The sequence below is a fragment of the Pseudochaenichthys georgianus genome, chromosome 11 (assembly GCF_902827115.2).
Source record: "Pseudochaenichthys georgianus chromosome 11, fPseGeo1.2, whole genome shotgun sequence".
Classification (NCBI taxonomy): Eukaryota; Metazoa; Chordata; class Actinopteri; order Perciformes; family Channichthyidae; genus Pseudochaenichthys; species Pseudochaenichthys georgianus.
In genome coordinates this window covers 26,247,277-26,260,293 of record NC_047513.1, presented here as the reverse complement: position 1 = coordinate 26,260,293, position 13,017 = coordinate 26,247,277, and the positions used below count along the sequence as shown (strand labels likewise).

The 13,017-nt window shown below is 41.0% G+C and overlaps 1 protein-coding gene across 1 annotated transcript in view; it reads right to left on the bottom strand.

Moving 5' to 3' along the window:
* csmd2 (CUB and Sushi multiple domains 2) overlaps positions 1 to 13,017 on the bottom strand; it is a 280,443-nt gene that overhangs the window by 228,962 nt on the left and 38,464 nt on the right. The window contains 1 exon segment of the mRNA XM_034094476.1: positions 2,765 to 2,877. Coding sequence (XP_033950367.1) covers positions 2,765 to 2,877 — 113 coding nt within the window.

Below are 13,017 nucleotides of genomic sequence, written 5' to 3'. Positions count from 1 at the left end.
GTTTGTTAAAACAAGGTCTGGTTAAAAAAAGTGTGTTATCTCTTCACTAAATGTTTTGAAATGGCATAACATAAATATTTGAAATGATGATTTACTATGTAATATACACCATTACCCAGGCTGCTCTTACCATCCAGCTGATTGTAAGCCTCATTAACTGTAATCAGTACCCAGATAACGCAGGTCTAGCCGCTGGATGGAGGTGTATTATCTCTGCCTCTGTTCCAGGAAGCCATAGCAGGATTTCAGAGGGAAGTCAAATAACCCCTGTGAGCCATGAGGAAATTGCCAAAGAGGTGCATAGGAAGAGCAGAATACAATATAACAGAACAGAATGAAGGGAAGTAGAAAAGAGATGCTGTTTCACCTCATTTGAAGAAGTGTGCTAAGATTCATGTGTGTGCTTATCCTGTGTAATAAAGGCCAACTGTGGGTGGTCCGCCATCTATTCAGTGACAGTGACCTGATGCTGTGCTTTGCATATCTCCTGTACTTCTCACTCTTCAATTAACATTCACTCTAACCTACAGGGCAGCACCACATGTCAGCACAGCGGGCCTCTCTCTTCCCATGTGACATGGGTCATTGCAGTTGGTATCACCAGTGTCATGTTAGGTGTGTGGCAGGTAATTATGGCTTTGCACTTATCTCCCCAGTTTCTCAACATGTTTGATATGCCTGAACTAATACCCTTGGTGTGGAAGATAACACAAGATTTTCATTATTTGACCATATTAACTTGGCCTTGTGATTGCACAGCAGGTAGTGCACAATTGAAAGACAAGTGGTAGCTCAAATAGTATGCTTTCAAACTATCAAAATAGTACTTACTTTCTACGTTAAATCACTAGTTGCCAGTTTTCAAAACATGTTTCTTCAAACATATTTGAAGCAAGACGGAGATGCATCATCCAAGGTCAGAAGCTAGACAAGTCTGACAAGTATATTTCCACTAGTGCCAAAGAAAGCCACAATACCCCAATTGCCTCCCAGTGGAGTTAACAAACAGTCTCTTTGCTCTTTTTTCTTACGATTCATCGAGATCACATGTTGCTTCCCTGAGCCACATCCCCACATTCAGGATGTCTCAAAAAGAGTGTCAAACTCTTGTCAGGTAATTAGCCTAATTAGTCATTCTCTTGTATATCCTTCCCCTCCCTAAGCTCGCCTTTTCCTCCTGCGTGCATCTGAAATGTGCCATCATTAAAATCATCCGGCCATGGGTCATAAAGCATTCCGAGTCACCATGATAAAGGTTCTTCTCCTGGCCTGGGAAGAGAGATGATAACCTAGCTGGATAGAATGGATTTAAAACGGTATGATAATACAATCAGTTTGGTGCACACAAGATAATTTGTACCAGAACTCTAACCAGAGTCACTGTGTACACCATGTTCTCTCCTTCCTGCTTTCTTGTATCCTTTTGTAGAATATTTGAAAGATTCTAGCTCAGTAGCTCTAAAGCCATCAAGCTATGCTGCTCTAATGGGACTGGCTGAAATATCCCGGCCTAATTATTGGCATCACTTACTGACATAAGAGCAATTATGAAGAAAGGAATTCAAGGAGATTTAACTTGAATATCAGTCACACAGTCACAATCACTGAAGTGACTTATGAGGCTTTTTCCTCAAGTACTTGGTGACTTGTTTTCCATACGGCAGCTGCACCGCCCTCAATCGTAAGGCTTTACAGAGGGTGGTGAAAACTGCACAGAACATCACCAGGACGGAGCTGCCATCCATGGAGTACCTTTGCTCCCAGCGGCTCAGGAAGAAATCCCTCCGGATTATAAAAGATCCCCATCACCCCAGCCACAAACTGTTCAGTCTGCTGCCGTCTGGCAGGCGTTACCGCAGCATCCGGACTAAAACCACCAGACTCAGGGACAGTTTCATACCACGGGCAATAAGACTGCTAAACAACATCTGTTAATCACCTGAACTGTTGAAACAACATCCATAACATTCATCTGCTACTTAGTAATTATTTATCTATTTCTCTAATATATCATTCCAATAACTTGCATATAGACAGGACTGCACATAACTTGTGTGCAGGTGCGCATGCGCACCCCCCACCAAAAAGGAGCACCGGATCATTTGAAGAAAGGCGCATTTGCGAGAGATGAGAGAGATAGAAAAGAGAGAAGAGAGAGAGATATTTGCGTACTGCATAAGAACTGGTAAGATAGCAGGGTTTCCCACATAGACTTTACTTGGGCGGGTATATTAACGGCCGCCAAAGTATAATTCGCGAGCCATTTAGGTTTAATTGTTTTAATCCATCCAGGAGCACGACGGCATCTGCGATCCCTCGCTATCGCGAGAAGGGTCTGCTTTATGCGCTCCGCACAGTAACCCTGCTGCGTGCTCACTAGCGCACCTCCTCCCCCCGCCGTTCATAAAGTCAAGTACCCCTCAAAAGGTCCGGTTTATTTCATTTTAAGGATGTGCACAAAGCAACATCTCCAGGTGCACCTTTGAGAACCAGGTGCGCCCCTGCATATAGACTCTTATTGCACTATTTCTTTTTCAACTATCTTTCTTTTTGTATTTACTTTTTACTTGCACTATATTTTTCTGTGTATCTGTGTTTTTGTGTTGCACTGTTGGAGAAGCCTGTGTCCTAAGAATTTCATCGGCATAACTACACTGTAGCTATGTTCGCAGGACAAAATAAAGAACCTTGAACCTTGAGGAAAAGATAGTAACATGGTAATCTTTCATGTAACACAAAACAAATTATATGAAAGTTGTCTTACCTTCATAGACAGCCTTAAATCCCTGTCCACTGACCGCATAGTCAGACAGTAGCCACAGTGTAATCCTGGAGCCTGTACTCACAATGGGTGAAGGCAGCTGGAACCCTGATAACCTGAGAACAAATGGACAGAAGGACAATAACGATCAAAAAAAAGATCCAATCAACAGCACAGTTGGTCGCAAGGTCAGGTATGAAAACCACTTTCATCAAGCCAGATGTGCCCTTCAGCATTCAAAGATAACTTTTTTTGTATAATGAGGCAGTGAATCATCCACAACGTATTAAAATGTCAAGACCTCAACAGGACAGCAAGTCTCAACAGATTTCTCTTAATCAGCAAAAGACAGAGTATGCAATTATGTTTCCGTAGTAAATAAGAGATACAAAATAGTCTCCAGTGTGAGCTGAACAAATAGTTATACAGACAACAATCATAACAATGACGGACTCTGAGCCAACAACCGTTTCTAATAACTCAGGACTTATTTTTAGATATGAAATTTAAGTAGAAGAGAAACAAATATAATTACTATTTATGTGTGTAGCTTATCAGAAATGGTCATGGTTATCTAAGTATTTAATGTTTGTTTTAATGTTGTATTTCACTCTAAGAATTGTATCAACACTTTTCTCACCACAGTTCTATAAACTCACTAAGTCATGTGGGCATGTTTGACCTAGTCTTTAGTAGGTTTCCATTTTAAACTACTTCATAACACTTGAATCAGCATTAGGACTGTGACTCACCTGGACCTCAGTTTATCAAAAATGTAACTTTAATTCTATTTATGAGAACAGCAGAGCCTGTGATGATTTCACAACAGCCTGGTGAACATTGATAAGAGAAACTTTTAATCACATTCCTACAGGTTTAAAACAATATCGTTCTTCAAAGAAACTGATTAGCTTCAAACATATTTGCCCTGATTTTCTCCCTGGATGGCTTTGGTTTAATCAGCAAAACGGCAGAAAGCTTTTTCTATTTCAGCAAAAACATACATTTACAGTGGGGATTATCTGAGACATAACAACTGATTAGTACACCAACAAAATCCAGTAAAACAGATGTTCAAATATTGCCTAATTATGTATATAAAATGTATATGTATTTTATGCAATGAGGTGTTTATCTTGGATTTGGCATGCATCTTAATCAGCTTTTGTTACATTACATCACAACTTTCAAACACAGGAGAGGACACATGCTAAATGAATCCATACCACATGTATCAGCACATATTGGTTATGAGCTTTGATGTTGAAACCAAGAAGCATGACAGCGCTAAAATAGCGCCTACATTACATTTTAAATTACAATGTTTATGTGCAAAGGCACTTCTTACACAGTGAGCAAAAAGATAAAAACAAGCACTGCAAATCAGTGTCCTTTTTAGTTGAGTTTGATCATTTTATCAGTGTGTGTCCTTTAGTCTGTGAGTCCCTGGTGAAACAAGTGATGTTTGTTTGTGTTCAATTATGTTTTTCCTGTAACAAAAGGACAATAAACTAAGATCATTAATTAATTTAAGTTCTGAGTGTTTTGACGCCAATTGCCCTCAAAGAAGAAATTCATACATAACTTCAAAGTGCTGCTTTGAAGACAATTCTTAGTAATAATCAAGCTATCAGCATGAATGGAGAAATAAAAATGTGCCTCGACATAAAAAAAGAATTGACAATGACCATGTGCTAAGTATAGTACTATACAATAGTAGGCTGCTTAAATGGTTTAATTGCCTTTCCAGCTATTTCTCCAATGTTCTCAGCAAACCATATCATATTACATTTTCACGTTTAAATGGTCAAATCCCACACACACCTTACACTCCCTTATATGTCCTTTCATTTGGCTATAAGGTGTCATTATATTAGACTTTTCTCAGAAATTGGGAATAGGATACTATTAAGACATGTGTCTTTCAGATAGTTTTATGCATGTAAAAATGCATGCTGTGATGTAACTATTTAACTAACTATTTGTTTAACAATGTAAAGGAAATATTAAGTAAAAGCCATACGTTAATTTCAAAAGGTTACATGAAGTTAACCTTCAAATCAAAATAACGGTTTTCCATACAGGGTTCCTTGAATTGCACACGTTACAGCACATTCTAGCCAGCCCACATAACACAATAATGTGTTCAATGTAACTACAGGGGTCGACCGATAATCGGCCCAGCCGATGACAGACAGGTGCGAAAGAACGCAGACACAGGCTGAAGCAAGCAGCAGCGGAAACCAGTTGTAAAATGTTTAAAAGTTCATTAAACATAATATATGCTTAAATGCATTTCAAAGAAGTTCTGTTGGAGTTTGTGTTATTCTACATTTTGACACCAAGATTTTCTGATTTTACTGCAAATGTATATCGGTTCCAAATATCGGTTATCGGTCTCCTTGATTACCAATAATCGGTATTGGCCTTGAAAAAGCCATATCGGTCGATCCCTAAACTACATTACAACATTTAACTTGCCTGTTGTCTTCTTACAGTATCCAACTCTGCAGCTAGTGAGTTAACGATAGGCTCTGTAAACGAGATACTGTAAAAGTGTTTAAGTATGTGGCTAACCAATTAGCTAATGCACTCAGATAGCCGTGTTCACGACAAGCTAGCTCAAGCTAACTCACGTCACGCACCACGCAGTATGTTAATCAGAGCTATTAGCTATGTGACGCTAGCAGTGGCGTCTCAGTAACTACTTTTTAAATATGTAATTAAGCATACACTTTAAAAATGTAAATGCTATTACCTCTGGGTAAGGAACTCCTGAGCTTTGTTGGATGAAGCTCGTTTTTTCAATGCATTCAATCATTTATACCCCAGCAGCAAAGGTCAGGACTGGGAGCTTTCCACTCCAACAGCTAATGGTCTGTACTGTCAGAGGACCAAGGCCGTTTATTACTATATAGGCGGACTATGTGGATGCATAGGGCCCCCGCGGCCACTAGGGGGCCCCCAAGCTGAAAGTTCAGGTCCAGCCTCAATATATTTGGGGAGAATTCAAATGAACCGTCAGCTAAGCCCCCTCCTGTGTTCGGTGAAGCATTATATGCTTGAAAATCAAATGTAGGATATAAACACAACTGATAGCAAAGCTATGGCTTGTGTTTGTAGGGTAATAAAGTCCAAATCATCGTTGGGCTGTCACCCAATGAATGACGTCTGAGGAAGATGAAAAATGTAAATTAAACATTAAGAAAATGCTGCATCTCTTGCATTTATTGAGGTAGAGGAGCCTTATTGTTTACCTTTTTAATATAATTTTTTGTAAGTTTCAATTGCTTGGTTTTCGTGAATTTAGCCTGTTTTCCTCTTAAAGTGTAACAGATTGATGCATCTCCAGAGATCATCTTAAAGCCCCGGACACACCATGCCGATTTTGTCCGTCGATGGATGTCAGGCCGACGATGAGCGTCCTGTCGCCCTACTCAGATTGGTGTGTCCCGCACCATGGTGTCTTTTCGGCCGTGCCGAACCCTTTTTTGCCGAAATCGGTAGGTTTTCAGCCAAAGGCTGTCGGTCGATTGGCTGTTCAGCTAGCGAATCAGTGCATGAGAAGCAAAACGGAAGTGAGGGACCCAAACAAACTATTAAGAAGGCAAATCTGAGATTTCATTTAACTCCAAGGTTGCGTTCCAATAGTCCATTTAGCTTAGGAACCTTCCTAACCAAATGAAATGACCCCGAAGTACATCAGTGGCAGCCATGTTAAGTGCCGTTCCAATTCTCTAAATGAAAGGAAAGGAGGTTTCAAACTTCCTTTATAACCTCCTTTAGCTTAGGAACCACTGGACCTCCCTTGACGAAAGGAGAGAAGAAAATGATGCCCCACAATGCATTGCAGCCGCAGCATTTGCCGTCACTCAACAGTCGGCCGTTCACGGAAACAACCGATTATGACCGAGAAATGATATCATGAACGTTGCGGTGCTTAGTAAGCATTTTAAAACGTATGTGGTAAGTTGCCAAAGTGCTTTGTTCTGAACGTTCATCAGTATTATAATCAAAAAGAGAAATATGAACGTTAGTTTTTACTGAAATGATCAAATAAAGTCAACATTTCACAGTCTTTACTGAGCTGTGTGGGGTTTGTTCAACTTTTAAAAGATGTTTGAATGGTGATATACACAGTGATAGATGTTAAGGACTAACGTTTATAATAAATACATTTGTATTGATTTTAAGATATTTTCATAGTTCATACAATCATACGTATCGGGATCATTTGTATTAATGTGGACCGGAGGGAGAGGGTGACGACTCTGACTAGCATAAGTTTAACTTTCCTTTTTTATTTCAATTCCAACTTTGGTCATGAAGAATATGTTTCTCTGTTGTCCACGTTCATAAAGCATAAAACAACAACATCAGAGCACGGTGCAGAGTCTCTAGATGAGTTTACAGTAGTCCCGCCTTCTTATTGAACATCCATGTTGTAGTCCGCTGTATAGAAAACTGTAGTTTCCATAGTTTCCCCACAGCAGCAGACGCACATTCATGACGTCCGCTGGCGCATCATAAACACGTCGGATAGTGAAAATGCATTCGGATTCTCTAAAGTACCACAGTCTCTTCTCCTAAGTCCTTTTGAATTCTCCTATCCCCTATCCCTTAACCCTGTGACGTTTCACTCAGAGGTCAAGGAATAGGAGATAGGGTTAGAATTTAGGAGCTGAATTTTGGATTATCGGAACGCAACCCAGCTCTCGACACAGGTTCGGGAAAGCCCCATGAGCTTCTCGCTGTAGAGTGCCAATGGAACGCACACGCTATTTGTTGTTTGTTTATATCACGCAGTCTGTTCTTCTTCTCTCGGTGTATCATGCAGTCTGTCTTCCGGTTGTTGCCTCTTTTGAATGACGAATACACACTACCGCCGCCTGCTGGTAAGGAGAGTTATTGCCACTCACACATGCGCAGTTCGTATGTGCTACTTGGCCGTCGGCTGAAGTCTGTGCGGTGTGTTTCAGTGCGACTGTTGGCCAAGAGGCAGGAGACGTGAGGCGACACAACAGTCGGGTCCGTCTGCGTGAGTTCTTTGGTGTCAGCTTGGTGTGTCCCTACCTTTAAGGCTTCGGAATCCGCCCATTGTAGTTTGAAAAAAATAAGGCCTCCAAACAGCATCTTGTATAGGGCCCCCAAAAAGCTAGAAACGGCCCTGCAGAGGACATTAGCGTGAAGGCTGGTGTCACACGTGGCTCAACACTGATACAGTAGTATTACATGTGTCAATAGAACTAGTGAAGTACAAGTAACTCTGACTAGTGATGGGCAAATGAAGCTTTGAGCATCGAACCACTTGGGCCAATTGTGTCGGAAATGGGTTCATTTCTCGAAGCTTCAGTTACAGCGACCTCTCCTGGCAAAGTGCAAGGCTGCAGTGGGTTTAAAGTATCTTTGCCTTGAAAACTATTCGATGCATACACACACTAAGACTGAATATAATGTTCTATTTGCAATTAAAGATTGATAATTGTGTGTATTGGGTTATTGAGAAAAGAGTGCTTGAAAATGTGTCATTGATTGGGTGTGTTTGTGTAATTATGGAAGGGGGTGAGTTTGTGGGATGGGGAACACTCAAAGATCTTTATTGAGGTAATTATTATTTTTATTTCGTATTTTTCTAAAGGCATTTTATTGGCCGGAGAGGGCCTTTTATCAGTTACTGTATAGCATTAAAGTTGAAAAGTGGGCATTGATTAAAAGTTCATCCAGTCAAGGATTCGAACCAGTTGTGCAGAGGACATCACCATAGGCGGGCCGCCGGTTCTATCCACTGGACTATCCACTACACAAATGTTTTTTGGATACTCGTCATTATGTTTTTTGTTCACAACTTCTCCACATTTTGAAGTGTTTCCCGAGCCAGAACGACCTATCTTTCTTCCTGGCTTGCTCTATAATGATCCAATACAAATGCAATACCAACAACAACTCAACAGCAACAACGTAGAATACGACAACAACCCTGTGAAGCTGACCGTTGAGCGGCCCGACCAAGCAAGGAGGCAGAGGCAGAACGTCCAAAATACAACCCGGTGTGGGCATTTATTACTCACGGGCACATGACACAGCCTCAATCTCGCTGTTCACGTGAGCACAGTCACCAGCCACAAGGATCTCACACACCCAACAAAACAGGAAACACAGAGCCTAAATACCCACACTAATTAACCCAAAAAGACACAGGTGAGGGGGGAGGAGACAACACAGGGCACCAGGTGAACACAATCAACCACAATGAAGCTACACAACCCGTAACGGAGGCCGAGATCTATGGGCCCAGAGATCACCTCTGTGACACACATAAAGTGTTGAAGCGCTAAAATTAAACCTGTTTCAACCTGTCATCCATCAGAATCGAGACGAGGCAGTGCATAGAATCGCGTGATTGGACCGATTGCACCATTTGGGATGGTCGTGTATATTGGTCATGTATATTGCAATGAGAAAAACTGCAAAAATAATTAACACAATAGTTGTTTTTAATTCTTAAAATAAAAATATATAATTATTAAATCATTCAAAGTTACATTTATAATTCTTTTTTGATTACTTAATGTCACAATATGTCAAACTTTTGAATCACAAGTCCCAGTTGTAAAAGATCTTATCAAAATGACAATATATCCCTGTTTTGATTTCACACTACATAGGCTATATTGCTGTTTAAATCAACAAATTAATACATACAATAGCTGTTTTCAATTTTAAATTGTTGTAAGTTGCTTACTGTATGTCAGAATATGTCAAACTTTTAAAATTACAAGTCCCAGTTTATACAATTATTAATCTCAAAATATAACAATGTTTTGATTTCACCGATCAAAACAATCTTCTAGAATTACCCATTAAAGTTGTCAGTTGTAAAACTGATTTCCAGGAGAAATGTAATAAAATACTATAACATTACATTACATATAAACTATAATGACTAGTTTGGAAAATACAACCTCTGAGGGACTTATAAAAAATGTACTTAAATTATGTTGGAAACAACAACAAGTTGAGTAATGAGCCTTATCCTGCCAGCTTTCAGCAGTTTACCAGGTTCAGCTTTTAAATCTGTTTAACATGTTTGCCACCCAAACACTGGCATTACTCACATACGCGCACATAGCATACTGATACAAAAAACAGGTGTCTTTTGTTTATTTGTTCCCACCACCTCATCTGTGCATGTGACAAAGTTGTTCACCTTTCTTTTAGCTCATCGTTAAAATTCCCATTTCCAAGTGCCACTTTAATTCCCTTTTTATGCTCCCACACGTGCACTCTCTCTCTGCATGGGTGTACACCACTTTTTTACTATCTATTACATCCCAGCCTTTTAACTTGCAATGTGACAAGAGGCCACTGTGTTTCATCTTATTCTTAAGTACCACATTGGAGGTGGGGGGGACAATTGCAAAACACCAGTGCAGGAAAAATGAATTGAACCAAAAAGGGATGAGGACTTTAATATACATGATTTCACTCCTCTCTCTGAGAGATTGTCACTGTGGGATATCAGCTAAACGATGGGACACATGTTCATGCAAATCGCCCCTTTGCTGACCACAAATTGAGTTGGAAGGCAGCCATCTTGGTTCAGCAGCGCACTGCAGGGAAGGGGACATTGATAGAAGGTATGATGGAGGGGCAGAAAAGGCGGGGAGGGAAAACGGAGGGATTTTGTCTGCATCCAAATCATGATCATCTGGGTTTAGCCAGATACGACCCTAAATCTTTTTGCCCAGGCTAAAAGAAAACAAAATGGATACTGTCAGAAAGCACACAGAAACTGGCTTCATATGCGAAGGGAGATTAAATATTTCAATGTGATATGTGCCGTGGCAATCTGAGGTGTGCAGCCGCTATTGTGAAAAAGCCAGCTGGGGGATTGCCTGTTATCAAGGAAAAGATGCGAGTTATGATTGCAACCGAGCAATACAAAAGATGTCTCAAGTGAGTGGTATATTGAAGGCGGGAGGATGAACGAAAGTGAGGGACAGAAGAAGACAGAAAGTGAGAGATAGAGAAGTTGAGAAAAATTGCAGTTATGGGAATTCATGGGCTGTTGCTTACTTGCTATTGTATGGAAAGCAGCGTAATCCTTGAAATGTTGGCCTCTTAGGAGAAGAATAGGTGTACGTGTGCATGGCTGCACCCGCACTTAACAGTATATGCTGTATGTGTATGCAAGTGTTTGCATAAGCGCATGTGTGTGTGCATGGAAAGAGCAGAGGTCTATTAAAGGGCCCATGTCATGCTTTTCCGGTTATTACACGTCCCCTTGTGTGTTATGAAGGTTTTTCTGCATGTAAACGGTCTGCAGTCAAAAACCCTCAAAGTAAACCCTGTAGCGAGTAAAACTCTAACACAGAAAATACCTGTCTATGCTGCCCCAAAACGCCTCGTTGGAGATTTCTCATTTTACATTGTTTACTTCCTGGGTTCTGTGACGTGTGAACACCCAAATCAACAACAAATGACCGGATTGGCCCAAATGGATCAATCCGCGGAGCACCTCACACACCAGGATCCCTTGGCTAACTAACAGGGAGTCCTCATTGACTTGCATAGAGCTCCCTGAACGCTGGTAATAGACGAGTTGGGATCAAGGAGAAATGCTCTCCGCAGACCCATTCTCACAGCGTTAGGAGGAGCTCCAACAAGCCGTGTAGGACAGAGAGTGAATACACATACTATACAGAGATGCTGTATGAGAAACCAATGTGATTTTGGAAAACTGCACAATTTAAATCTATTCTAGTAGACCTCAACAATGGAAATATGATCGGTAGAAATGGCCATGACATGGGACCTTTAAGAGGGCTTTCCACCTGACTGGCCTTAGCATCATCTCAATCAAGAACCTCTGCTTCCAATTATCCCACCACTACCCATGGGAGCGAGAGAGGAAGATACAGACAGAGAAGGTAGACAGAGCATATGTGCAGAATGATGGTTATATAGGAAAATATTGGAGATATTGTAATGGGGATATGACAGTGTTGAAGAGCAGGTTGAGGGAGGGCAGAATATGAAAAAGGTGGGAGAAACACATCAGTATGTGGGAATGTAAAAACTCAAAATTGAGCCTGTGTTGAGCGAGGATGAGTCACGGTGAAAAAGTCCTTCATTAGGCTCTACAGCTAGTCAGGGATTCATGCACACACACTCACGTGGACGCACACATGCAGTTTAATCCATTTGAACATTTCTGTGCACGAGAGTGTTTGTGATTCCCCCAAAATATATGCGTGTTTACAGTTGTAAACAGACACAGACTAAATCAGGTCATTCGTCCTTTAATCATATTGTGTGTGCGTGTGTGTGAGTGTGAATGTTCTCAGGGTGGAAGGTAAAGCGCTGATACAGCTGATTTTCCCCCAGAAGGAGGGAAGGGGGGGGGGGGGGGGGGGAGAAAAATAGATACAGCAGCAAGATTTTGATGGCTGAGTGGAGGGGAGACATTAGCCAATAAATGATGGGTGGTAAGCGAGAGATGGAGAGAGAGGGCGTTGAGGTGCAGAGTAAAGAACTATGTGTGTATTTCATGTGGTTTTGTGGGAGTGTGTGTGTATTCTTTCTATATAGGACCCCTTGCAGCTATAACTTGTCACTGGTCAAGGCCGGGGGACGATATTCTGAGCTCTGTAAACTCTAACTCTCCACTGACTGCTGGGGGACTTTCACTTCAACAGCAATGCTGAAAACTACTTCTACCCAGTCACTGCAGAGAACTCAAATGGTTCCAAATCCTGCTATATGTTTTCTGCAAAATGAAAATGTTCTTCAATTGTTTAATGAAGCTGTTTATGATGTTGCTTTTTTTGTATTGATGCAAAAAGAATGCGCCCCGCTAACTGAACTGCCGCTCAGTGTGTCTGTCTCTCTGTATGACTCATCGCTATACTACTCGGAGTGAAAAAAAGCTGACCGTGTATAGTGGAGGTTGAAATGCCACTCCATTCCCTCACCCATGATTTGATTCCTCCAGCTAATAGGAAGACTTCCACAAGCAATTAGAGCGCATATCTATCAGCCTTCTTATCCTTTCTTTTTTGGATAAGCTGTAATGTACCGCGTCACTTTGCCCAAGGGCGAGATCCGGCCTTGATAGAGTTTTATGGTTAGCCTTCAGTGCTTTCAATTTCAGTTTAAAGCCCCGTTACTTGTGTATTTTAACTGTTCACATTGCACAGAGAAAATGAAGCTCCACAACAACACAAAGAGGTAGCAATGGTTTGCAAATCTCATTC